The following is a 24,558-nucleotide window of genomic DNA, read 5'->3' as shown; positions in this document are numbered from 1 at the left end:
CTTTTGTGCGGACTGGGGAATTAAAGTTAGTTATTCTACTCCACGATATCCGCAAGGAAACGGTCAAGCTGAAGCCGCGAACAAGACAATATTAAGCAACCTCAAGAAGCGCCTAAATCATCTAAAGGGAGGATGGTATGAAGAACTCCAACCCGTCCTGTGGGCCTATCGTACAACCCCTAGGCGACCTACAGGAGAAACTCCATTCTCTTTGGTTTATGGTATGGAGGCGGTAGTACCAGCTGAACTCAATGTGCCCGGACTTCGTCGAACAGAAGCACCGTTAAATGAGGAAGAAAATTCAGCAATGCTTAATGATTCACTGGATACCATAAATGAAAGGCGTGATCAAGCTCTAATTCGGATCCAGAATTACCAACAGGCAGCAGCCCGGTACTACAATTCTAAGGTTAAAAGTAGGCCGTTCTTCGTGGGAGATTATGTGTTAAGGCGCGTCTTTGACAACAAAAAAGAAGAAGGTGCCGGAAAACTCGGTATTAATTGGGAAGGACCTTACATTATTACCGAAGTGGTTCGAAACGGTGTTTATAGGTTGAAAGACCTAGAAGACAATCCAGTGAAGCGACCTTGGAATGTGATCAACTTAAAGAAGTTTTATGTTTAAAGCTATATGCATTATTTTTGTACATGAACTACGGTGTGGCTTGATCCCGAGATGGGTACGTAGGCAGCTCGGAAATGAGTTCAGCTATTAATAAAAATTTGTTTTATTTCTTTATTAAAGGAAAACGGTTCGATTGTGCGAACAAGTGAAGCAAATAAAGGTTCGGCTATGCGAACATACAAAAGATTGGAAATAGAGCGTTATCTAAAAGACGGAATGTCATTCATCGTACACTTCGGATTATGGAAATCTTGTTGATGAGCAGAACACTTCAACTCCTTGACCAGCAAGATCGAGGATCGGCATCATGCAGTCCGGAATTCGAGCAAAGTCAGAAATCCCAAGCTCAATCCACTCTCCGGGGTGAGATTCAAGGATGTGAAGACTTCTTGACACTGTAGTAAGCCTGCGTTGCATCCGGTTAATCCTCTTCCGAAGTCTCCTTTTTTCCGACGTAAGCTTCCGGTGTTGAAGCTCGAGCGCCTCTATGAACGCCGTCGCCGTTCCTTGATCTCTGATTGGGAGATCCCTGATCAAAGCACAGGGGGCTCGGATCTGAGATCTCAAGAAGCCGCGAAGTGGAGGAGGCTGCCTGTTTGGCTCATTTGGAACATCTTCATTCATCATTCCGATTCTGGAGAAGTCGGGCATAGACTCCGAACAGCGAAGATTGAACTCCATACCTGCTAAAATGAAAAGAAGGGTGAGAAGTAAAGGGAAATTGAACATATAATTTATAGGAACCCCATATCCTTAGCAAGCTGCGGATTCTATCCAAGGAATGGAGTGATTCGCGGAGAGATTCATGCCCTCAAACAGATCCTGCATTAAAAGGCGCATCTCCGAGAATATTTTAAAAGAGAGGAAAGTGGCAAATATTTCCATAAATAAAAAGGGCCGAAGCCCATTACGAGTTTTTTTAAAAAAAAAAAAAGAGAGAAGTGAGGAAGTTAAAGAACATTTATGGGAGAGGCTCAGGAACAGGCTCCTTCATCGCCGGTTTAGTTTCCGAAGTGGACGCCTTGTTCGTGGCATCCACTTCGGAACGATCCCGAACGCGTTTCCGGCAGTTGCTGGCCTCCTCCTCCAAGTCCTCTTCCTCTTCACTGTCGGACGGAACGGCGCAGACAGGGGCGTTCACGGGACCCGGGACTCCTCTAGCGCGGAGATACATCCGAAGCATCTTCGGGATCTCAGCAACGGAGTCGAAGTTCCGCCAGTCCCATTGAAAGGGATCGCTCTCCAGGGCCCGTATTTTCCTTTCCACCCGGGCAATGCGAGCCTCGAGCGTCTGCCTTTTGAGTCCCAGCCGCTGCCTCTCTTCACACAAGCGACGGTGCTTGTCGGCAACCTAACATAAAAATGAGTGAATAAGATGAAGCAGAAAGTTTTTAAGTCAAAAACTTTAAATATTTACCTTGTCGATGAAGTCGCATGCCTCTTTCTTCTACTTTGAAGGAAAGTGAAAGACGGCGTGAGGAAAGAGAACGCTGGCCGGTTCAAATCCGTCGCCGGACAGGAAAAGTGGGCTGCCGGGATCAACGGGGGCTAGTGTTTCGTTTTCCATTCTTAAAATATTTCTCAAGCAAGATTCTAGAGTCATGTTTAAATAGAGCTTAAGAGGTAGGTGAGCCTTTATTTATAATGATTTAGGGTTTGTCTTGGAACCATAAATTCATTAATGGTAGCGTGCCCAAGTGGTTTAAACCATTTTTGGAAAATCGAGAAAAGGCAATTATTGCATTAAAAGACGAGCCGTTTTCCTTGAGAAGGGAAAGGGCAACCGTCGCATTAACTACAAAAGTTTCTAAGGCTCAAGCCCAACAAGTTTACCGAGTTGACTAAACCCGAAGTGGGGAACTCGCTTTAAGCCGAGCTCAGTTCTCGCATTCTAAAGAGAAAGGTCTGATCAGCCTAAAAATCTCGAAAGCATTGCCACAAGGCCACAAAAGGTTAAAAGCGGACTTTGCAAACCCGCATATAATTTTAACCAAACCCCCTTGGGCCACAACCTAGAAAGGTTTAAAAGCCTCCTCAGGCAAATATCTTGTTCAAAAAAAATAATAAAGCCTCCTTAGGCAAAAATAAGTTTGAAATTAAGTCTTAAAAATAAAGGGACAATCCCCAATTTAAAGTGGACACAGCCACTACGGAGCAGCAGCCACCTCGGAATCCGGCTCAACAGTCGAAGCTTCATTCGCGTCCTTGGCAGCTGCTTGATCAGATGAAGCTCCTTGACCACCCTCCGCGGTACAACCAACCTCCGGAGTGACCTCCGGTACCATAGGAGCTACGGGCGGGACAACGTCCTCCGCCTCACTTGAGCCTAGGAATAATAATTCCAGTCAATCAAAGGTGCAAGAAAAGGAAAGGTAATAAATATCAGGAGCCAAGCATTACCTGCCCAGTCTAGACCTGATTCGCTTATAGGAGGCGATTCGGTGAAGAATTCCTCGAAGTCCTGAGGGTTGAAGGTCGAAGTAGGAAGAACTGCCAAGCGACTCCGCTTTTCAGAAAGATTAGCCGATAGTTCGGTTCTCTCTTGATCCTCGGAGAAATCTGCATCGTGGATTTGATCCAGCAGGATCAGGTTGCTCTCGTGCTCCTTGATGTCTGATTCCAAGTCAGACCTAGCCTTCTCGGTCTGCATGAATCGGATGGCCCCTTGGATCAACTCCATACCGCGTCCCTTGACCTCTTTTCTGGCTTTTGACGCCGACCTCGCCAACTCGGAGTCACGCAATTTGGCGACCGCCTTGTACTTTGCGTTGAGCTCGATGAGTTGGTTGTTCAGGGAATCAGCGTTTGATTCGGACTCTTGAAGCCTACCTTGAATACCAGAAAACTCTTCCTGGAGTTTGAAGTTCTGGTCGTACTGACCCTGCAGCTCCCCTTTTATCTGCGCGAGCTCGGATGTTAAATTGTCGACTTTGTCCTCCAGATCGTGCTTGGAGCCAGCAGAGGAATTGAGTTCAGTCTCAAGAGCTGAGAATTTCTTCTTCCACATATCAATCTCCTTCTCCCGTCCAATGACCAACCCTTCGTAATGTTCGATCATGTCGTTAAGTTCGCTATGAGCCTGGCATCATACATGAACCCGGGATGGCGAGTCAGTTCGCAGAATGGCAATACAATAAAAACAAAAAAAGAGGGGGGAAGAAAACGGAACTAACCCGAGATGAATGATAAGCGTGAAGCAAATAGCGTTCACGAATTGCAGGGCGCCATTTGTTGAAATCTGGCAAGATCGAACCCGAACGGGTCTTGAAGCATCGGAAGACGCTGCCTTCTGTCTCCATAGCTGCGAAGAAGGAAGAATTGTAAAAATTGGAATTTTAATAAAGACAAAAAGTTTAAGTGTGTGTAAATCACCAAACCTGAAAGCGATTTGACTTGAGGTACAAGAGCAGGCTTCAGCCTCGAGGGAGCATCTCGAGATTCAGAATCTCCCTTTTTCGGAGACGCGCTCCGGGCGGTTTTTCCACTATCAGGCTGGGAAGAGGAGGACATGTCAACCGGTCGTGGAGGACCCATTGGTTCAGAAGGAGGGGATAACCGAGGTGAGCGGTCAGTCCGGGCCCTTGACTTTTCCCTCTGCGGAGAAGAGTCGCTGCGAGAGGACTTGTCTCTCTTCCGGCGAACCAAGTTCTTAATTGGTTCGTTACTAAAATCATCTCGGGAAGGACGAGGTGAATCACGGCGAGGAGATCGATCCCTCCGAGGAGAACGTGATTCGCGACGATCGCGACGAGGAGTTAATCTGAAGGAAGCGACAGATCGAGCTCCCTCGGTGCTGCCATCATCAACCAGCAAGGTTCTACTGTAGTCCTTCTTGTCTATAGAAGTCGCGAGAAACTTTTTCTTCTCCTCGCAAGCCTCAGCCATCGGCTAGGAAAGCAACTTACGCTTGGCCGCAAGAGCCCGAGATGACATTCCCTGAGTTGAATGAGGGGGAGGAATTTGGTGAAGATGACCAGGCGGACTCATCTTGAGTCTGTGGTTAGCTTCTAGGAATCGTTCAAGAGTGAAGGAATTCCAAAGGGTTTCCCCTTCAAGAATTATTTTGAAGAATTCGATGAACTCTTCAGATGGGAGATTGGAAGCGATGAAAGCTGCGAAATGAAACAACGGTGTAAGTCAATAAAGATAAAGAAACAATCGAGAAAGATACGGGCAACCTAATCACTACCAGGTTTCGCAGACCACTTCGAAGGGAGAAAATCTACGAGATTTCCAATCGAAGCGGGAGTTTTCTTAATTAGAAACCAAGGATGATGCCAATTTTCATCCTTGTTCGGAAGATGTGAAATGATGTTCCTGTTGGCATTGGGATACGCTGAGAAATACCCCGTTTTCTTCGATGAACTTCTCACGCTCAGAAGCTCATTTAGTTCAGCAACTCCGATAACGTAACCGGCCTCCACCGCGATTGTTATAATTCCAAGAATAGTACGGAGAAGATTTGGGGTTAATTGGGGCAGAGCGATTTCAAGAGCCGCTAGGTATAGAACTAGGGCTTCGGGAAGAGGAAAGGTCAGCCCGCAACCTTTGAAATAAATTTCATACACACAGAAGTAACCATCACGATGGTTCTCTGGGGATTCTGTGGGGGAAGCTATTTGTGCGTCTGCCATAATTTCCGGCGGAATCCGGCAAAGCTCTTCCAACCGCTCGAGGGATTGAAGAGTACAAGTGGACCTATAGTGCGGACCGGCAATATCATCAGAGCGGGTGCACTCGTCATTGCTAGAACGCCTCTCATCGAAAGACGGAGACTCGGGTCTATCGGAATCGGAAGTCATTGGGAAGAAAGAAAAATTCAAGATCCGGCGAAGAAGGGTTTTGGCGAAAGAACGAGGAGAAAGGTTTTGATTAAAGTACAAAAGTAAAAGAAGAGAGTAATGGTGAAAAGAAGTTACCTCAAGCTAATGATGAAACCGCCTCAGAAGTCGTGTGGGAAGTGGGAAGGTTTTTCCCGTTTTAATAGTAATTAATCAATATACGGTCATAATGATGACATATGTCACTCGGTTAAAAATGGCTAGTGCCGAAGTTAAAGGAGTGATGAGATTTTCGGCGGGAAATCAGAAAGATTCTCGAGCGCAATCTTTGGCCACTTGAGCATTTAAAGTCCTCCGAATTAGAATAGCACTTCGAAGAACTTGGGGGGCTAATTGTTGGTGTCGGATCCCGCACCAGAAGTACGAGACCAACCAAAGATTGCCACGTAGTCAAGCGGGTGGCCCATAAAGGATGAAGCCCATTGGACCCGTGAACCGAGGAGACGGTCGAAGTGGTTGTCACCACTTCGAGAATCCGAAGTGACTGCACTGTGATACGAGTTCGGTGTAGAAGACACGGGTAAGTCGGTTCAAGGACACTTGGGCCAAAAAGGCGAGGCCCATGAAGATCAGAGTCAACTCAAATTTAAACGTTGAGCATTAAAGCCGAATAATCAAAACGGACACATTTAAGAAGAAATAATTGTGCTTAATTACTCATTTTAATGTCGTTTATTTATGTATAAATATAGAGGCCAATGGCCATGTAAAGGAGGTCTTCCTCTGGAGAAAAGAAATAATATAGTAATTTTTCGTACCAATTTATAAGTTTTTACATATTCATCTTTTGTCCCTCAAGAATAATCTTTCCCACCTAATAGAATACTTGAGTGTGTGAATCCGACATCCACATGAACTCATTTCCGATATCTTGTACCGTGGAGCTTGATCCTCCTTCAGATTCCGCAGCCAACGGTTGTCTTGGCGTATTATTCATTTGGAAATTTTTATTTTTTTCCTCCTTCGGCTGCCGCACCAACCAAATTACAACCTTTAATGGGTTGGAAAGGGTAAGCTTTGAGATGGTGGACCCCGCATTGAAAACGCGTCTTCGTGTTGTACGAGTCATAGGCTTTTAGGTGCCCCCTACTATGCAGACATAGACCACTGTATCCCTTTTTCGGCGCAGTTAACTGTAGCCCTTTCAATATAGTTATCTAATGGAAGAGTTCTTTTTATTGTTTTACAAAATCGAAAACTTAGGAAACGGAAACATAATAAATAAATAAATAGATTGCCTAAATGTTTGTTGGAGTCTATTCCGTATTTTACATACTAATATATAATAATGAATATCTATTAAACTAACTTACATAAAACTTATAGAATACGTTTGCAAATGTTTACTTAGAGAAATATATATCCATAAGCATAACATTAAACATCGTTGAATATCTAATAACAAACATATACGACCAATAAAAAGGTTACACTAAAGGGTCAAGATTAAGTAAAAGTCCAACACATTCCTTAGCCAGCATTAACATAAAGTATTACCCAAAATCCTAAAGATGCGAAAAACAAGTCCAGATTTGAAACAACAAACACAAAAGGTAATAGAAATGACAGAAATTGTTCAAAGTTATACAGGGATAGGAGGGAAGAAAGACATAGCCTTTTCATACTTCGATATCGCCACAGCAATGCTCATATAACTGAACAGCTAGCTGCTCTGCTCGCTGACGAAGACCAGCCTCTGAGACTTGACAAACCTTATCGAAACTACCAAATGCATGCGCCTCCATGAAAAGAAGGGAAAGCATACCGGTGTTTGCGCGGTCTGAAGCTTGTGTAACGCGGGTGTGGTGAGTGAAAGACAACGGAGACAATGGGTAATTTATCATCAGATCGTTCGCACCAATCTTATGAACCAAATATGGAAACATCTCACATAAGAACTCCAGTTCAGGTTTAAGTCTGGATCCACGAAGGGCATTAGCAGTAGAATCGAAAACAGAGAGTGAATGCGAGGGCAGGTCCACCATGACAGCAATCCAGCGGTTCTTGTCAATGTTGAAAGGAGAGTAGAGGTAATCTATGGCTTCAAGCCATTTCCTTCTAGTGCTGCTAAATCTGTGAGTTATTGAGCTCAACAGATCTTCATCAAATTCAAAACTCTCTTTGCGCCTACACTTCTTGAATTTAGAGAACATAACAGCAAGAGAACCATGGAAATGACTTGTCAGCATATCAGCTCTAGGGACGGCTGCTGGATCAGTGTTAATGAAGACAGATTCTCTCATTACAGAGACACAAGCATCCATAACCTAAAATACACCAATTAGTAACGGAAAGTACCACATGTCTCTAGCATAAAAATAACATGGAACAAAGATAAACCTGGGGATTATCAGGGGGTATGCTACTAGCAACCATACGCAATTCACTCTCCTTCAAAACAATTCCTCCACCATACTCAAAGTCACTGGAAATAATAATATACACAACATAACGATGCAACACAATATATACCATTTAGACCAATTGTAACTAATAAAATAGCATGCATGCTGAATATATATATCTACATGGTAGTATGCATAGCTAAATGGCTAATTATATATCTCTACATATGTTAATACATATCTACATAACTAATTAGCTTGAATATGAAAATAGAGTCTACGCTTACAATCTTGGCTCAAGTAGGTCGACTAGTTTCATGAACTTCTCAGATGTAGGAGAACCATTCAAATCAAATGTAACTAATAAAATAGCATACGGGCTGAATATATATATATCTCTACATGGTAGCATGCATAGCTAAATGCCTAATTGTATATCTCTACATATGTTAATGCATATCTAAATAATTAAGTAGCTTTAATAGAAAAAAAGAGTATAAACTTACAATCTTGGCTCAAGTAGCTCAACTAGCTTCTTGAACTTCTCCGAGCTAGGAGTACCATCAGATTCCAATGCAGCCTCAGGAACACTGCCGCCTTCCCCATCAATAGTACCTCCCGATGCCTGAGACTTAGTGGAATCCTCACTCCCAGAGGAAGAAATCTTCAGCCTAGAAAATAGAAAAGGTCACTAAAATGAATTTAAAACTGTAACTAGTGACACAGAACAAGCGAATTACCTCTTCAGATTCACCATTCAAGTTGGAGGTTGCAGCTGGATTGACAGGAGATGATGCACCATCAGCAGGATTCACGAGGATAGATGCAACTTTAGCAGGATTGACAGGGTTAGATGCACCATTAGCGGGAGGCTGGCTGTAAGGATCAGAAGTACCAACCCCAACCTCAGTAACAACACTCTTTACAATTTCCATAGAACTGAGAGCCTCAGCAACCGCAGAGAAAATACTTCGTTTCATACTCCTCTCCAACCTCAACTCCATTTCTTTCAAGTCAACATAAACATGAGCATATACATCACCACGAGCATCCTTCAGACTAGCCTCGATTTCATTTCTAAGAGCCCCAAGAAGGGAAGTATTAGGGTCAGACAGGACATGCTTACCCTTACCACTACGAACCTTCAATTTCTTGTCCCTAGAGGATCCACCTCTGACCAGATGTTCACCACTATGCCTGGACCGAACTTTGTGTTTACCTTTGTTAACTACCCGAGGAGGAGCCTCCACATGCAAAACAGCGCCTCTAAGTCCCCCTACAAACATCCCTCGGTTGAATTCGCATCCCTCTTCAATTTTAGAAAGAATAACTTCAACACCTGGGTCACGGACCTCATCAGCCCAACTACAATCTTCTAAACCAACAACATCGTGGGGCGCAGGTATTATAGAGAAGACATCAACCTGCAACAAAAATTATTAGGTTATTATTTTCCAATTATAACTCCATTGAAAAGGTAGACAGTTAAAGATAAATATAGATGTCAATTGTACCTTGGAATCTTTGTCGAGGTCCCAAACCTTATCCAGTTTCAGTGAAATAACTGGGAAAACATCTTCATCCCCAGACTCGGGGTCAGTTATTTCACCAACAGCAGACAAAACAGCTGGGACGGCCTCCACCAAAACCAGACCAAGTGCATGGATGAAACCTTGAATAGCCACAGTTGCTTGAGCTAATTGATTGAGAGATCTTGACTTAATGCATTGCATTGTCATATCGAAACTGTAGCGCCCCCAAGGGTATTTCAAAAAGACATCAAGATCATGAATCATCTCCACATGCTCCTTAGGAATCTTCATGTGGAATGATCGACGACAAAGAAAACCATCAACAAGTAACAAACAGGCATACTTGACTCTCACTTCACTAGACAGTGCCTTTGGCCTTCGAAGCTTGCCCAACAACATCTCTCCGGTGAAACATTCTTCACCACCAAACAGAGTGAACCAGTAGGGAGTGACGCCGGGAGGACACTTGGTTAAAGCTCTATCCAGGGCTGGAAGAGGCTGGCAATTTAGGCCGGTGACCAAACCAAACTCCCTGAGAGAAAATCGGACCGGTTTGCCAGCAAAAACAACCCATATCTCATGTCGCTTTACAACATTGAGCTGGCGGGTTAACAGAAAGTGAGCCAATTTGCCAGAGAACACCGGTTTGGAGTAGACATCAAGAAGTTTCCCAAAGCACGGCCTAATGGTATCAAGTTCTTCAGGCGTAAGGGCTTTGAGCACAGCCTTGATCGTGTTGAGCTTGAAGTACATATTCACTCTGTCACCAGCAGGTTCCTCTCTATCGGCGAACAATCGGGAAGGAAGCTCCAACTCAGCCATATTACTGTACAAAGGAAAAAACAAAATTAGATACACTGACAAACATCAACATGCATCTACACGGATATAAGTAAAAGTATGAGGAGAAGTTTCAGATATATACGATAAATACATATCTAATTAGATCTATACCAACCTAAGTAGATCTGTAAATATCCAAAAAAAATAATAGTTGTTAAAAAATACGCGTATAGATCTACACGGAAACATGCTGGTCTATTTAGATCTGTAGATGTCTACGAGAAGAAACAGAAAGTTGTTAGGAAATATTAGAGTAAATGTAGATCTATGTGAAAAAATGAATATCTAAACTGAAGGACAAGAGAAAAGTGAAGTACCAATTAGATCTATGGCTATAAACACCGAATTTATAGAGTAAAACAGGGAAAAAACACTAGATAAAGGTTAAAAAGTACACAATCGGGTATGCAGTATAAGGAAAACAACCAGAAAAGAAAACATTTGTAATCTCCAAAAAAGAAAACACCAAAATCGGGGAAAAAAGCTCGACTATCCGACACTTAAAACATAAAAACATAACTCTTCGGATGAATCCACCGCGTTAACGCTATAATCGGGGGCACAGACACTCCGGCAAGTCGCGACGGCGAAGTGGTTGTAGTTCCGTGTGACAAAAAAAGAAAGAGACGGAAGATGGTAAGAAAACTGGGAGAAATGATCGCAATTAGGGTTTTAATGGAGGAAGAAAAATAGAGAGAAGAACAAAGAAACTCAACAGTCTAGTGCAGAAGAATATGGATTCATTTAAGAGAACCCCACATATACACGCATGAACACCTCGGGAAAAACAAAAGAACTCTTCCGTTTCCTTAGACGCGTGTGAGGCTAAAACGGGAAAAGAGATGGGCTAATGTCACATTAGTTTTGGGCTCCGACAAGAATTACCAAAAAACTAATTTGGGCCCAGATCCTTACCTCTGGCCTAATTATCTCAAAAATGTAACGGTGAGACACGAGGACTTGAATAATAGAGTGATTGATTGGAGAACGACGAAAGCTAAGTCAAGGCATGAAAGATAGATCGTCGTATACACGTGGCGGTACACAATGAATCTGCCAAGTGTCCGCAAAAACAACATTTCTTTAAGTGTAATAGTATTCGACACCCTTCAAGATTCATATCAAAGCATATTTTCATCAACGAAGCACAAAAACTCAATTCATAATCCATTTATCCTAGATTCGTTCGACACACTTGGCTGGTTAAAAGAACCACCACTTCCTTTGCCGGCTTCCCTGTGTCAGAAACAAAGAAATCAATCCAAGAAATTCAAAAATAAATGAACTAAATCAAGAATGATAGATTTATGGAGTTAATAAGGATGTATCAAAATGCAGACAGTTTCGGGTGCATAATCGGATTGATGACGATGACTAGTTGTTAAATTTGGTGCATGAAGACCCAACAAGTGATCCTAGGTTTTATTTTCAGGCAAAATAGCTTCTTGTATGATTTAAGTTGGAACCTTATTTAGTGTGTAAGTGAGAATCAAGTAGGCTTATTCTTGTAACCAATTCAATTGTTACCTTTTGAGCTTTCTTCTGTGACTTTAACAAGATGGGTTGCGGAAGAACAGCCATGCTTGAGTTTTGGATGAAAGGTCTCACTTTCTCCTCCAACATTTCCTCCACCTACAGATGAAAAAGATAATATGGTATGCATTGGAGTCGTGAATGTGATATGAATACCGAATTGTGTCAAAAAAGTTCCTTGATTAACCTTCTCTTGGCGCCATTTAGCTTCCCATTGCGCATCCAAGATTTTGTCTGCGATTTCTCTTTGAGCATTGAGAAGAACTGTCTTCTCGTACAGTTTTGCCGGGTTTTTGAGGTCCTCTTCACTCCAAGAGGAAGTATTCAATGGGAGATTCAGTTCCTGTACATGTTCAGCAGTTAGTTCTTAACTATGCCCGTGGTCTCAGGAACACAAATAACGGAAACCGTGATGCTAAACCAAAAAGAAGAAGAAAGCTTACACCCCAATTCTGAGGACGGGGAGGTGGACTGAGTTTTGTGACTTCAGCCTCAAGAGATTTCTTCGCCTTGTAATAAGGAACATTTTTCACTATGACGGGGTCTTCCCGAGCACGGACAGGATCAATGGAGACCAAGGCCTGTAAAACCATGACAACTAAATGGTGATTGCTTAACTTCTTCAGTTAACGTATTCCAATTTAGTTCCCTAGATTTGTGTAAAATCTTTAAAAACCACAAAGGCGATCTTACATCCTGCAAATATTCCCAGCCAGGATTGCGTTTAGCCACCAAGTCCCGAAGTTGATCATATCGCATAGATTCCTGATCGCAAGAGACATATATAGTTAACTATCATTGATGTTTAGAGCTGAATTACTCAACAACAATAGCCGCCCTTAGGTTTCCTATTGCACAGAAAGAAAATTCTATGCGATGCAGAGCCTTGAGCACATCAATATCCCACAAATGTCTCAAATTCCATAGCACAAACCTATCCAGATACGGAACAGAAACTATATTGGTGTAGCAAAACCATCCAAATGAGGATTAAGAAGATTCAACTTTCAGCTAATTGTAGACTAGCTTTTATGGTATGCTTGCTTTAAGCCTCTAGAAGACCATAACCTTCAAATGACAGTAAACTCTAAACTAGAAGCCTGGTATATAAGTCATGCTGAAGGAGATCTACGTAAGTAGAAAGAGATACTTACCTCGTATTGCCACCATATTTTCTTCTTAACATCTTCATCATAATCAAACCCACCCACAATCTGAGGCAAAGTGATCAACCAGAAATTTGCAATGCTGGGATCTTTCATGCTGTGAACAATATGCTGAGATAGAAAATATGACTCATAAGACGGTGAGATGTGGTAAACATAGCAAGCTATTGGGTCGATAAATAGACTTTGCTCACCTCGTACGGATAATCCATCTTCTTCAGCACATTATAGGCTTTCCATGGAGGTTCCATGATCTGCAAAATGAATCGTCAGTATGGGTATATAACAAGAGATATATGCAAACCAAGCTACCTCTCTGTGTGCATTTAATACCTAATAACTAGTATATATACATCCCACAGTGGATTTATGTAGATGTTAAGCTGAGAAGACGTAATAGCAGACGCAAAACATACATCATCAGCCGAGATCCTGACTTGCAGCTTGTTCTTGCACTCAGTACAGCTCATCACGCCCTGCAATATCAATAGATGTTCCATCAAATTACTTAGCATACACTGATGTAAAAACAGCCTATCTCGATCACTCTTAACACACATACAAGTACCTTATTACGTGGATATGAAATTAGCAGTAATTGACAATTTGGAGATATAAACCAAATCAGTATCCAATATAGCAGCGCAAATACATTTACAGAAGCCTAGAGCATTAGCAGCGAGATTAAAAAGCTTACCGTTCCATCACAAGTTGGGCAGTCTTTTGATGGCAAAGGAGCACTATGGTTGATGGAGGAGGGAAGATGAACCAACTCAGCTCGATTCTCAACTATGGCATCTGCGACGCAATCTGCTGTTGGTTTCTCTCCACTACAAAAATAAGACAGAAAGGAGAAATCTTTAAGTTCTTTTACGTATGTTAGAATATCACTTGAATAACTAAAGCATTAACATACACCATTTTAAGAATACTCAGAGACGTATCAGAATAACGGTGGTTTGATTAATTCTCATGAAGTCTAATGGTTGAAGCGATGATGATAACTGGGTTTAACAAAAGACAATCCCACCTTCTCAAGTTGTAATCTTTGATTTGGTAATGAACACTCCCTGTTCCTTTGCACATAGTGCACCGTAATGCCTGCCACCCATTACAAGTTTTGCAATCCCTGACCAACAGAAAACGTTTTCGAGCCATCGTATGACCTCAAACAGTATAACCAAAAAACTTAATGAGGATGTGTGTAAGAACTGCGGTTTCTCAAAAATTCTCTGACCTTTGGCATATGACTTTCTTCCCCAAATCCAATGCAATGTCATAAGTTCCAAGCGTAGCAACCGCCTGCAATCAATAGAGCTTCAATGATAAATAGATTCCATATACCACAAGTAAAACAGACAATACTCAGTTTCCTAAATTGATTCTGATCTACTAAGACTTCGACATAAATTCGAACTCAAATTAAAGTTCAAAACTTTGGCAAACATACAGAGAGTAATTTTCAAAGAAACATCAGATACGAAAAAACCCAGAAAGAAAATGATAATTCCAAGCTAGAAACTCAGCCAAAACCAACAAAAGTTTGAACCTTTACGGCAGTTAAATGTCAAGTTCTAAACCATAAATTTGAGGAGAAAACAACTCACGAAAACAGAGAGATACGAAATTTTGGAGATGAATTCAGGGATGCCAAAACCACGAGGTGCAGAGCCAGCGATATCGAAAGCGAGAGTGAAAGGAGACAAGACAAGCTTGATTGGAAAATCGAGAATGTCTATGACTTGTTGTCCATAACGAGTAGAGAATTGTTTGAATTGAGCATCAGCGAACTGTGTCACGTTCTGTATCAAACGACCTGGTCCTCTCGACATTGGAGAAGAAGAAGAAGAAGAAGAAGATAAGACCTTCTCTCGCTCTCTGGTTTTGAGTGATGTTAGTTTTGAAGAGGGTTCAAGAGTGGTTTTACACTATTCTTATCTCGAATGTGGATAGACTTATTCTTTGTTACCAAACATGTCACTTTTTCTTAGACTACGTGTCGTTTTTGAGTGAGAAAAACGACAAGGAGTTGCATCTTTTCTATATTTGCGGCGGTGACGGCGAAGATACGGCGGAGGAAGCGCCGTGGTTGATAAATTTCGTGCCCCATTCATTGACGTTTTAACCTTAAAACAGTGTGTGCCCAGTAAATTTTCAGTAATCAAGGTATATTAAAAATTGAAATTTGCTACGAAAGTTTAAATTTTTTGGATTTTTTGTTCTAAAGCAAGAAAAATGCTCTACTTAAAAATGCAATCTTTACGCAACTTTGGACCTTAAATAAAAAAATTAACGAAAGTTTTAAGGGAAAATGAAAAAGGAATCATATTCTCTGAAAACAGATAAAACCTGCGTTTCATTCCTCTGAAAAGCTCCAATTTTTCAATCTCTGTACCTCTCTCTCTGAGAATCTATGGCGGTGGCTGCAGCTGCGATGATCGGGTTTCCACAGGCGTATCTGGAAGGGAAGGAGGTGAAGGAGACAAGTTCGTTGGTCACTGAACTCTGTCGTCATTTTTATACTCAAGGTTGGGTATCTGGAACTGGCGGTAGCATAACGATGAAGGTTCATGATGCTTCGATTCCTAAACCGGAGCAACTTATCGTCATGTCTCCTTCAGGTTCTCTACATCTTAAAGTCGCTTTCTTTAACTCTGATTCTGATTTTGTTACCTCTTTGAACTTGTGTCTTTGCTCTATTGAGTTGGTGGGTTTGTTCTCGTGGACCTTCAATTTGCTATATGAGCTATGTGTATTTATGCTCCTAAAATAAGCACTCTTTATGTGGACAATTGTGTTCGTCTTTCAATGTTGAGAAGCGTTCTCTTTGTGCATATTAATCATTGGTGACTTATTTGCTTTATTGACTTATTGAGTTAATGAAAGGGGATTATATCGTAATGCTGATTCCATGTGTTATTGAGTGTTATTTGCTTTACTAATTCGCTGATTCTTGTTGTGTTTGAAGGTGTTCAAAAGGAAAGGATGCAACCGGAGGATATGTACATCTTATCTGCAAATGGATCCATCATATCTACACCCTCTCCAAAGCCATACCCAAATAAGCCTCCTAAGTGTACTGATTGTGCTCCTCTTTTCATGAAGGTATGGTTTTGACCCTTTCTAGGTAGTAAAACTTGATTCTCTTTTAGGGATTTCTGTGTACTAAGCTTGATTATCACTTTGCTATTGTTGAATGACACTTTGATGTTGGCCTGTTTGGCCTACTTTATCGTATGGTATTTCCTTTGCTGATTGTGCATTTTGTGTTTCTCTCAAACTTTTTGCAATATTGGTTTTTCATCGAAGTGTTGAGCAGCACTTACGGATTTCAAGTTATACTGTTTTCTGTTAAGAAGGATTTTTCTTAGAGCACATGGTTATGACCCAAATAGGTTAAGAGCTCGTCCCTCTTTTCTAGTGGTAGTTTGGCCTGCCTCCCATTTTAGCGGTGATCTTTTTCTGGATTGGCAACTACGTTGTTTGCTAATGATTGTTGGATTACAATCCAAAAAAAGTGCAGAACAGGCGGCTTTCTTTGGGGAAACGCTTGCGAAAACTCGGTTACAAGGTAAAACTTGTCCAATTTGAGCAATAATCCCCTCGTTGGATGCGTCAAGTGGGTTTCTTCGACCCATAGAATATCCACTAAGTTGCACTGGTTGAAATGGATTCAGTCAAGTGTTAGAACTTAGAACAAACACAATGGGCTCAGAAAAATGAACTGATAGGTAGCGCGTATTGATGTTTACACAGACACTCTTGAAAATGGAGGTTTGGTTGTAACTTCTCTTTACTTATTAAAGAATCACCTTAGTATATCAAAAAGATTTCTTGGGTTCAGTTGATCAGTGAGGTTGCATGATCAATGCTTGTAATGTGTAAACTTATATATGATTTGCATGTATGTTAAGACAATCTCTTTTTCCTTCAGTAAGTTGTGTTTCGACAAGTTGTATGTGGTCATGTCAAATTGACTTGCTTTGTTTGTATGATTTCCCTTTTCGTTTTATAGATGTCCAATCTCTAATAACATTGAGATAGTGACGTTATCAATAAGTTTCATAGCATTACCTTGTTGTGGTGAAGGCATATGAGATGCGAAATGCTGGAGCTGTTATTCACAGTCATGGCATGGAATCTTGTCTTGTGACGATGCTGAATCCGCAAGCCAAAGAATTCCGTGTAAGTCGAATAATGCTAATATTGTTCCAGGTTCCCCAGTAGAGTTAGGACTTTGCATTTTAATGTTTCTTCCTGTTGGACATTTCATAGATAACTCACATGGAGATGATAAAAGGGATTCAAGGTCACGGATACTATGACGAACTTGTTGTCCCAATCATAGAGAACACCGCATATGAGAATGAACTAACAGATTCACTCACCAAAGCTGTAAGTCTAATTGTTCTGAGGAAGCATGAAATGAGTATATGCAACAAAAGAATGGTTTTAATTAGTTTTGACATATTTCACTCTCATTTTCAGATAGAAGCCTATCCAAAAGCAACAGCAGTGTTGGTACGCAATCACGGAGTTTACATTTGGGGTGATTCTTGGATCCATGCTAAGACACAGGTTTGTGCAAGTTACTTCAATATTTGGTTGAAAGTTGAGAAACCAACACTAAGTTCTATGCCTTTTTCTTATGTTGTGTTCATATATTTGTTTGCTTATATTTATAAACTTTAACTATCACTTCCAGGCTGAATGTTACCATTATCTGTTCGATGCTGCCATTAAGCTTCATCAACTGGGTCTGGATGCTGCTACCCCAGACCACGGGCCTATCCGAAGAACCATGCATTCACAGAATCAAATTTCCAAAAAACTATCTGTGAAATCCGGGGTCAAAGATTCACAAAACGAAACAGAATGGCCTCGGGTAAAAAGTGACTGATGTCTCTTGTCATATATCTCTAGAAGTCTAAATTTACTTATAACCTGTTTGGTTGCAGCGATGTATTGTCCTCGACATTGAAGGAACAACCACGCCCATTACTTTCGTCACAGATGTTCTCTTTCCTTATGCTCGTGAAAACGTTGGAAAGCACCTGAATTTGACATATGACACAGCAGAAACCCAAGAGGATATTAAGCTGTTGCGGGCTCAAGTAATAACAAATTAATTTCCTCTACAAACTTACTTTATTATTTAATCATCTCTTCTCATAAACAAGTGACTAAAGTTCATCTCTGGAATTTGTTGCAGGTTGAGGAAGACTTGAGACAGGGTGTAACCGGCGCTGTTCCTATTCCTCATGCTGATGAAGGAAAAGAAAAGGTCATTGCCGCTGTGGTCTCAAACGTAGAGGCAATGATAAGAGCTGATAGAAAGATCACTGCTTTAAAGGAATTGCAGGTGATCAAAAAAAAAAAAAACAGACTCCGCCTTTATTTTTATTGTTGACTTCAATATTGTGTGGTAAAGGCTATATGAATTTTTGTATGCAGGGTCACATATGGCGAACGGGTTTTGAGTGTAATGAACTGAAATCTGTTGTTTTCGAGGATGTAGCAGATGCTTTAGAGAAATGGCATTCTTCAGGAATCAAGGTATGTTGGTGTAGCTTTTAAAGAAATGACATTTTTTCACAGGTCTAATGGGTTTTTATGCGAATAGGTTTACATATATTCTAGCGGTAGTCGATTAGCGCAAAAGCTTCTCTTTGGGAACACAGACTATGGAGATCTGAGAAAGTATTTATCTGGCTTTTTCGACACTACAATCGGGTATATAAAAAAAGATCTATCCACTTCCCTTTCAATAGAATACGATCCAACTATAAATCTCATACGCTTCGTGGCTACAGAAACAAGAAAGAAAGTAAAAGTTACAAGGAGATTACAGAAACATTGGGAATGGATGATCCTTCAGAGATTCTGTTTGTGACAGATGTTTATCAAGAAGCCACAGCTGCAAAAGCTGCAGGTAAAAAACACACACACAAAACTCTAAAAATCCTATTTACATGAAAACCATTTAGAGATTCTGTTTTTTTTAAGGAAAATGAGTTTGTTTCTCAATTCTGGTGGTATATAAGGTCTGGAGGCGATTATATCGATTCGACCTGGAAACGCTCCATTACCGGAAAATCACGGGTTCAAGACTGTCACATCATTCTCCCAAATCTAGAGTTTCCTCTATGTATCATCTTTTTCTTATGGAGTTGCACTTGATTTGAGCACATTTACCAAATAAAAACAGACTTGATAATAAATCTAATGCAGAGCTTTGACTAAAAAAGCTCATATCTGGTTTTTACTAGTGGATCAAATCAGTAAAGTTTGAATCCTCCGCAGAGCGTTTGAAAATTTTTATGCTCAAAGAAGCCCATCTAGTCTCTGAGGCCCATGATCAAATCTGCCCAATAAGTGTCAAAATCTTCTCTATTAAGTCAGTGGTTAAGCATAATCGTGTGAGAACCTTAAAAACCCTAGCCTTCTTTTGATAAGCTTTGTGAAGAGAAACAAATGGTGAAGATAGGATAAATGTAAGATAGGATAAGCCAATTACCTGATCATTTGATATGTCAGATTCTTTCTCATCTTCCCACAAAGGAAGCTGTAAGAACAAGTATCTTATCCACAAGATGGAGAAATCTTTGGCAATTGGTTCCTGTATTGGATTTAAACGGCCGCGAGTTCCGGTTATTTGTGAGTTTCGTTGGCAGGTTTTTTGACATCCACAAAGACTCATGTATACAAAAACTATGTTTACGTATTAGTGATCAAGCTGGTAAGTCGTATCTCACCTCATGGATAGATCTTGTGACTAGGCGTAGGATTCAGCATATTGATATTAGTCATGTTTTTTACCGTCCTGAATTCGGTGACATACCCCTGAGCTTGTATACTTGTGATACACTGGTACACTTACGACTCTCTCTACTCACCATGGTTAATGTCGAGTTTGTTTCCTTACCTTGTCTGAAGATCCTGCATTTAGAGTTTGTTAAATATACCAACGAGACCACGTTGGATAAACTGATCTCATGCTCTCCAGTTTTAGAAGATTTAACCATTGCAAAATATTCTGAAGATAATGCAAATGTTCTACAAGTACGCTCTCAGACACTAAAGAGAGTCGACATACATGGGTGGTTTGATCGACATACTAGACTTGTTATCGATACTCCTCTACTCCAGTTTTTGATGATTCAAACTCACTCAATAAAGAACATTGATTTCATCAATCTAGGTTTCACTGCCAAGGTAGATATGGACGCTAACTGGCTCACTACTTTGGATCCAAACGACTTATCCAACAGAAGCATGATGCGCGATTTCTTCACCAGTATTTCAAGGGTCAAGTCTCTAGTCATTAGTTATGCTACTATCAAGGTATACATGTGACAATATCTGAGTATATAAATCTTCTTTCTATAAAATATATATTATCTCTAACATATTCTTTCTTACTCTTCCTACCAGGACATCTTTTGTTACATGGAACATAATTGAGTGCTGTTTGTTCTATTTCTAATCTGGAAATGTTGCTAAATCTTCTTAAGAGCTGCCCGAAACTAGAATCTCTCAGCTTGGTGATGAATTGCTTGACCCTCTACTAGTAAATTAAAGCATATTTTAACGAAACTTCTCTACTAACTTGTTTTCTTCTATTTTTTTTTCGTTTTCTCAGAAATTGTTTAACTATAAAAAGAAGAAAAAAGCAGAGGTGATGTCTTCGACAGTGCCACCGTGTTTGGTATCGTCGCTTAAGTTTGTTAAATTGGAAAGTCATGAGCTCTTTGGATGTGGAACAGAATTGAAAGTAGCAAGGTACTTCCTCGAGAATTCAACAATTCTGGAGAAATTGACTCTAAGGAATGATTATTGGGAGGAAAATGTAAACCACATTCGCCAGACACTCCATGCAATACCAAGATGCTCTAGTACTTGTGAAGTTGTTCTTCTTTAGTTACTAGGGTTCTCAAAATTTTGTTTTTCTAGTTAAATTTCATCTAATATTTAGGGTTTGAAAAAAAAAAAAAAAAAAATATATTTAGGGTTTGACCAATATAAATTCAACACGTGGCAAATGAGAGTTTCTCACCTTCTCACCTCTTTTTTTTTTTTATTTTTTTTCTAATATTTTAATTACGAGAAATTCTCCAAAACCTTACCGATGAAAATGCTCTAAGAATATTGTTGAACAACCCAACATGTTAAGTTACTATTTATGTTTTTTTAGCCGTAAGCAATGCATTAGTCTTGCTTATGTTTCTTGATATATTCAATAATTGACTAGCAGTTTTTTTATTTTATATATAGTTACATTTATATTTATTGATTTGAATAATCCTGAGGAAAAAAAAAGAAGCCAAAGAAAAAGTATTGGCAACATTGGTTCCGAAGTTAAATAATGTATATAAGTAATATTAGTGGCTAATTTACAGAAATTTGTTTAACATCAACTTGGTCTTGAATTTAGATATAAAAACATTATAAGTTCGGCCGCATATATATATATATATATATATATATATATATATATATATATATATATATATCTGAAAATTGTTTTATCGAAATTTTCAGATAATGTGAATATATAGGAAATGTGTGGGCAAATTGAAAGTGGAAGTTGCTTGCAATGTGAAGCAAAGATGATTCGACTTTTGCTTGGTTTTCAACTCTCATCATAACGGACTACTTATTTCGTCTTTTACTTTCTTTTACACTCTCTTTCTCTCCACTTTTTTATTTAATACTTTTTTATTTTCATTCAAAGATTATTTTTTTGTCCTTTCAAGTCAAAAGCCAAAGCAACAGAAGAACAGTATTAACGTATATCTATTTCTTTAAGCAAAAAAATAAAGAAGAAGAGAAAGTCCAAAGAAATGTAGTAAAAGACCAAACGTGCCTCCATGATGACTCCATCAAATTCTAAGTCATCATATACCGAAATGGTCCAATACTACCGTGTCGAACCTGGTCAGAAATTTCTTTCACGAGTCTCTCTATTTCAAATTGTCTCTTTGAAACTTTCTTTTATTATTTTTAAGGATATTGAAATTTTCATGTTACTAGTCCAACTTCCAATAGATACTTATTGACAATGACCATTCGATCCACTCATGTTTTCCAATCGCAACTATAGACTTTCATATCTATATTTTATAAGTAATGAAGAACTATTTTTTTTACATAAAATAGGTATTTACTTTTTAGGAATATTAAGTCTATATCATAAATTCGAGCATAGACATGGATCGATTCTCTACATTCGATATCGATATTGAGTGGCACACGTTGAACTACACAATCATGTATATGAGCAAAACCATAAACGATCTTTTAGAAAAACAAAAAGAATAATAAGAAGTCTTATAAAAATGAGTATCATCATGAATATATATACTTATAACTTCCAAATACATATATTGCTATTAAGTTTTGAGATTAAAAGTGAATAAAAACCGCACAAAATTTACAGTCACTCCATAACTAAGATCAAAATTATAGATATCTTAGTTATAGCTAAACAAAATCCGGAAATAGATATAATTTAATATCATGTATATAATTACTCAAGGGTCGTCGGGATCAAGGGTTGCTCGCCGGAGAAGTAATCGGAAAAAGAGGAAGAAGCAGTGGCTGAGAGTCTCTAGGGGTTGAGACTGGAGAAGGATGAAGATAAAAGCCTTTCTCAGCAATTGCTTTGTCTTCTTCAGATGAATTCCCTAACGATAAAGGCGATGACTTGTTGAAGGGGTCATCGTTGCTTCTCAGTGGCGTCACGGGACTGTTTAGCCCTAGCTTCGGAAAATCCAGCATGCTTGGAGACAGAAGAATATTTTCTGATGATGAACTGTTTCTCGGGGAGAATCTCGGGCTTTGATGATGACTACTATTTCCTCCTGTGAACATCAATCTCTGAGAGTTCTGAAGCCTTAACGTATTGATCATTAGGTCATTCTTAGCGAACATGTTGTTGTTGTTGTTGTTTTGTCTTCTCTCGTAAAGCTTGAAGCTGTTGGTTTTCTTGATGGGTGGAATCGAGAAACTTGACCCCTTGTTGTTGTTGTTGTTCACCGGAGAAGGAGCTTCATGGTGTTTTCCGGTGGTGTTATCGGTGGAGGAGCCGGTGAGCATCTGGACGACTTGTTTGAAAGTAGAAGTGTCTGCTTGAACAAATGTTGTTGGGTAAGGATTTGAGAGATGTTGATGCTGGTCATGATGATGAGGAGATCTTATCTGAGGCTGAAACCTAGGAGATGAGATCATCATAGGAGCTGGGTTTTGCATTTGTTCTGGTTTTGAAGACATGGATGATGTTGAAACTTCCATTAATGAGATGTCTTCGTGTTGTATTGATTTGTGTATATGAGGGAAAGAGATAGAGATAGAGAGAGAGAGAGAATGATTGAAGAGAAGAAGAGTGGAAGTTGCTGATGTGAATAATGTGTAATGTTGTTGTTTAGTTTTGTCGTGCGACGACAATTAAAAAGACTTTAAAAAGTGAGGTGTCATGGACCCATCTCTCATTCTCTTTCTTTCTCTTTAAAACTGTGGAAAATTAAAAAAATTCTCTCAAAAACATAATTTTGTTAGATTCGTGTTCCGAAGTCTATGTACATTATACATCTACGTCTAACATCATCATCATTTCTCTTATACGAATCTACAAGTGTTTGAAAATATCTGCCAAGATTTTTTTCTTCTGGATAATTGGGGTGAGAGGCTTATTTTTTCATACGACATGTTTAGTCACAAGAATGTCTAAACCAAAATTTACATTGTTTTAACATCGAAAACGTATCAAATATAAAAATGACTTTTAAATGATGAATCATACATGTCCGTCCATAATTCTTTTTTCATACTTAAGACCATAACGGTGAATTTATAAGCTAATCATGTGACTAACTATTTCATACTTTGATATTGAAGTAGAAAAATACATACATAACTATTTCTGGATATCCATTAAGAATCGTATATTAAAGAACATCAAATCATGTTTCTAAAAACTATGGTGATATATACTGTTTATCTGGAATTTGATGACGCCCAAATCCATGATATTAGAATAATTCCTATAGGTAGAAGAACAATTATTGAGAATTTTCTCTTTTAGAATCTATACTTAATGTTAACGCAATGCGATATGCGAATTGCGATGTTCTTAAATTTTTGACATGCTTAGTTTTTTCCTTTTCTTCAATTCGTCTGTTCTTCTAACATGTTTTATTAATTTAAGTAATTTGTAATTACCATTTATGTTGACACACGTTAGAAAATTATTACGCTCTACAATAAAAAAATAATAACTTTTGTTTGTCTACAATCACGGATAAGATTTAAATGTCTATGATTTATGACCCCACATGAGATTTTGATATATTTTCTGTCTTGCAAATATTCATGGTAGCAAATGATCGATAACTCAAATACATGAACTTGTAATATTTGGACCTATTTAAATAAAATATTAAAAATATTTATTAGAAACTTAACATTGTATCTAGGAAGAAAAAGCAAAAACTACCTTCCAATTATTATCTTTATGTATGATCAATTTTAGATTATAAATTATGCAAAATAATCTTCCATATAATAAAAGATCCATAATCTTTCTTTTTTTTTAATATAAACACATTTATTATACTATTAATGGAAACTGAAATGAAGTCATTTTAACTAAGAAATAGTAAATTTATTATGTTG

At 39.3% G+C, this 24,558-nt stretch overlaps 6 protein-coding genes across 10 annotated transcripts; 2 read left to right on the top strand and 4 right to left on the bottom strand.

Annotated features, from left to right (window-relative positions):
* Positions 1-6,912: 6,912 nt before the first annotated feature.
* On the bottom strand, positions 6,913-8,465 carry LOC9300363. Its single transcript, XM_021028736.1, has 3 exons — positions 8,318-8,465; positions 7,807-7,891; positions 6,913-7,733 (listed from the first exon to the last, which is right to left on the bottom strand). Exons 2-3 carry the CDS (start codon positions 7,840-7,842, stop codon positions 7,086-7,088), a joined length of 684 nt encoding a protein of 227 aa, XP_020884395.1. The 5' UTR covers positions 7,843-7,891; positions 8,318-8,465; the 3' UTR covers positions 6,913-7,085.
* Positions 8,466-8,479: 14 nt separating this feature from the next.
* LOC110229196 lies at positions 8,480-11,094 on the bottom strand. 2 transcript variants are annotated; one of them, XM_021028712.1, is made up of 3 exons: positions 10,707-11,094; positions 9,326-10,169; positions 8,480-9,235 (listed from the first exon to the last, which is right to left on the bottom strand). In XM_021028712.1, the coding sequence occupies exons 2-3, from the start codon at positions 10,163-10,165 to the stop codon at positions 8,483-8,485; spliced, it is 1,593 nt and encodes a 530-aa protein (XP_020884371.1). In that variant the 5' UTR covers positions 10,166-10,169; positions 10,707-11,094; the 3' UTR covers positions 8,480-8,482. The 2 variants fall into 2 exon arrangements, with proteins under 2 accessions (XP_020884371.1, XP_020884365.1); XM_021028706.1 differs by lacking the exon at positions 10,707-11,094 and having other exon boundaries at positions 9,326-10,272.
* Positions 11,095-11,192: 98 nt separating this feature from the next.
* LOC9302074 lies at positions 11,193-14,815 on the bottom strand. 3 transcript variants are annotated; one of them, XM_021028726.1, is made up of 13 exons: positions 14,469-14,788; positions 14,230-14,234; positions 14,098-14,187; positions 13,916-14,014; positions 13,583-13,715; positions 13,302-13,361; positions 13,080-13,139; positions 12,874-12,996; positions 12,413-12,484; positions 12,163-12,300; positions 11,907-12,062; positions 11,714-11,818; positions 11,193-11,422 (listed from the first exon to the last, which is right to left on the bottom strand). In XM_021028726.1, the coding sequence occupies exons 1-13, from the start codon at positions 14,715-14,717 to the stop codon at positions 11,390-11,392; spliced, it is 1,323 nt and encodes a 440-aa protein (XP_020884385.1). In that variant the 5' UTR covers positions 14,718-14,788; the 3' UTR covers positions 11,193-11,389. The 3 variants fall into 3 exon arrangements, with proteins under 3 accessions (XP_020884385.1, XP_002864286.1, XP_020884391.1); XM_002864240.2 differs by lacking the exon at positions 14,230-14,234 and having other exon boundaries at positions 14,123-14,187; positions 14,493-14,815; XM_021028732.1 differs by lacking the exons at positions 11,907-12,062; positions 14,230-14,234 and having other exon boundaries at positions 11,216-11,422; positions 11,714-11,734; positions 12,192-12,300; positions 14,123-14,187; positions 14,493-14,815.
* Positions 14,816-15,178: 363 nt separating this feature from the next.
* Positions 15,179-19,153, top strand: LOC9302073 (probable bifunctional methylthioribulose-1-phosphate dehydratase/enolase-phosphatase E1). 2 transcript variants are annotated; one of them, XM_021028694.1, is made up of 13 exons: positions 15,179-15,506; positions 15,854-15,990; positions 16,409-16,456; positions 16,975-17,070; positions 17,161-17,280; positions 17,374-17,463; positions 17,591-17,770; positions 17,844-17,999; positions 18,098-18,247; positions 18,340-18,441; positions 18,509-18,618; positions 18,699-18,817; positions 18,930-19,153. In XM_021028694.1, exons 1-13 carry the CDS (start codon positions 15,299-15,301, stop codon positions 19,019-19,021), a joined length of 1,608 nt encoding a protein of 535 aa, XP_020884353.1. In that variant the 5' UTR covers positions 15,179-15,298; the 3' UTR covers positions 19,022-19,153. The 2 variants fall into 2 exon arrangements, with proteins under 2 accessions (XP_020884353.1, XP_002865999.1); XM_002865953.2 differs by lacking the exon at positions 16,409-16,456 and having other exon boundaries at positions 15,180-15,506.
* Positions 19,154-19,205: 52 nt separating this feature from the next.
* Positions 19,206-20,806, top strand: LOC9300362 (F-box/FBD/LRR-repeat protein At5g53840). The gene is given in 5 exon segments (XM_021015788.1): positions 19,206-19,302; positions 19,385-20,229; positions 20,320-20,341; positions 20,344-20,429; positions 20,528-20,806. Coding segments are annotated over 5 exon segments (1,329 nt in total).
* Positions 20,807-22,216: 1,410 nt separating this feature from the next.
* Positions 22,217-23,522, bottom strand: LOC9302072 (VQ motif-containing protein 33). Its single transcript, XM_002864239.2, has one exon. The coding sequence runs from the start codon at positions 23,176-23,178 to the stop codon at positions 22,435-22,437; it is 744 nt and encodes a 247-aa protein (XP_002864285.2). The 5' UTR covers positions 23,179-23,522; the 3' UTR covers positions 22,217-22,434.
* Between the last annotated feature and the right edge of the window lie 1,036 nt (positions 23,523-24,558).

This window comes from Arabidopsis lyrata (assembly GCF_000004255.2).
Source record: "Arabidopsis lyrata subsp. lyrata unplaced genomic scaffold ARALYscaffold_8, whole genome shotgun sequence".
NCBI classification, from domain to species: domain Eukaryota; kingdom Viridiplantae; phylum Streptophyta; class Magnoliopsida; order Brassicales; family Brassicaceae; genus Arabidopsis; species Arabidopsis lyrata.
Note: the sequence above shows the minus strand (reverse complement) of the source record. Positions and strands in the feature narration are given on the sequence as shown.

Excerpts from the sequence above, each read along its gene's own strand:
- LOC9300363 (XM_021028736.1), bottom strand. The coding sequence starts at position 7,842 with ATGGTTGCTAGTAGCATACCCCCTGATAATCCCCAG. Across the intron at positions 7,734-7,806 it reads TACCCCCTGATAATCCCCAG|GTTATGGATGCTTGTGTCTC; the intron begins GTTTATCTTTGT and ends GGTGTATTTTAG.
- LOC110229196 (XM_021028712.1), bottom strand. The coding sequence starts at position 10,165 with ATGGCTGAGTTGGAGCTTCCTTCCCGATTGTTCGCCGATAGAGAGGAA. Across the intron at positions 9,236-9,325 it reads ACCTCGACAAAGATTCCAAG|GTTGATGTCTTCTCTATAAT; the intron begins GTACAATTGACA and ends TTTTTGTTGCAG.
- LOC9302074 (XM_021028726.1), bottom strand. The coding sequence starts at position 14,717 with ATGTCGAGAGGACCAGGTCGTTTGATACAGAACGTGACACAGTTCGCT. Across the intron at positions 13,362-13,582 it reads GCCCAACTTGTGATGGAACG|GGCGTGATGAGCTGTACTGA; the intron begins GTAAGCTTTTTA and ends TTGATATTGCAG. Across the intron at positions 12,301-12,412 it reads GCTGGGAATATTTGCAGGAT|GCCTTGGTCTCCATTGATCC; the intron begins GTAAGATCGCCT and ends ATGGTTTTACAG.
- LOC9302073 (XM_021028694.1), top strand. The coding sequence starts at position 15,299 with ATGGCGGTGGCTGCAGCTGCGATGATCGGGTTTCCACAGGCGTATCTG. Across the intron at positions 17,771-17,843 it reads ACGAAACAGAATGGCCTCGG|CGATGTATTGTCCTCGACAT; the intron begins GTAAAAAGTGAC and ends GTTTGGTTGCAG. Across the intron at positions 18,619-18,698 it reads TTTTTCGACACTACAATCGG|AAACAAGAAAGAAAGTAAAA; the intron begins GTATATAAAAAA and ends TCGTGGCTACAG.
- LOC9302072 (XM_002864239.2), bottom strand. The coding sequence starts at position 23,178 with ATGGAAGTTTCAACATCATCCATGTCTTCAAAACCAGAACAAATGCAA.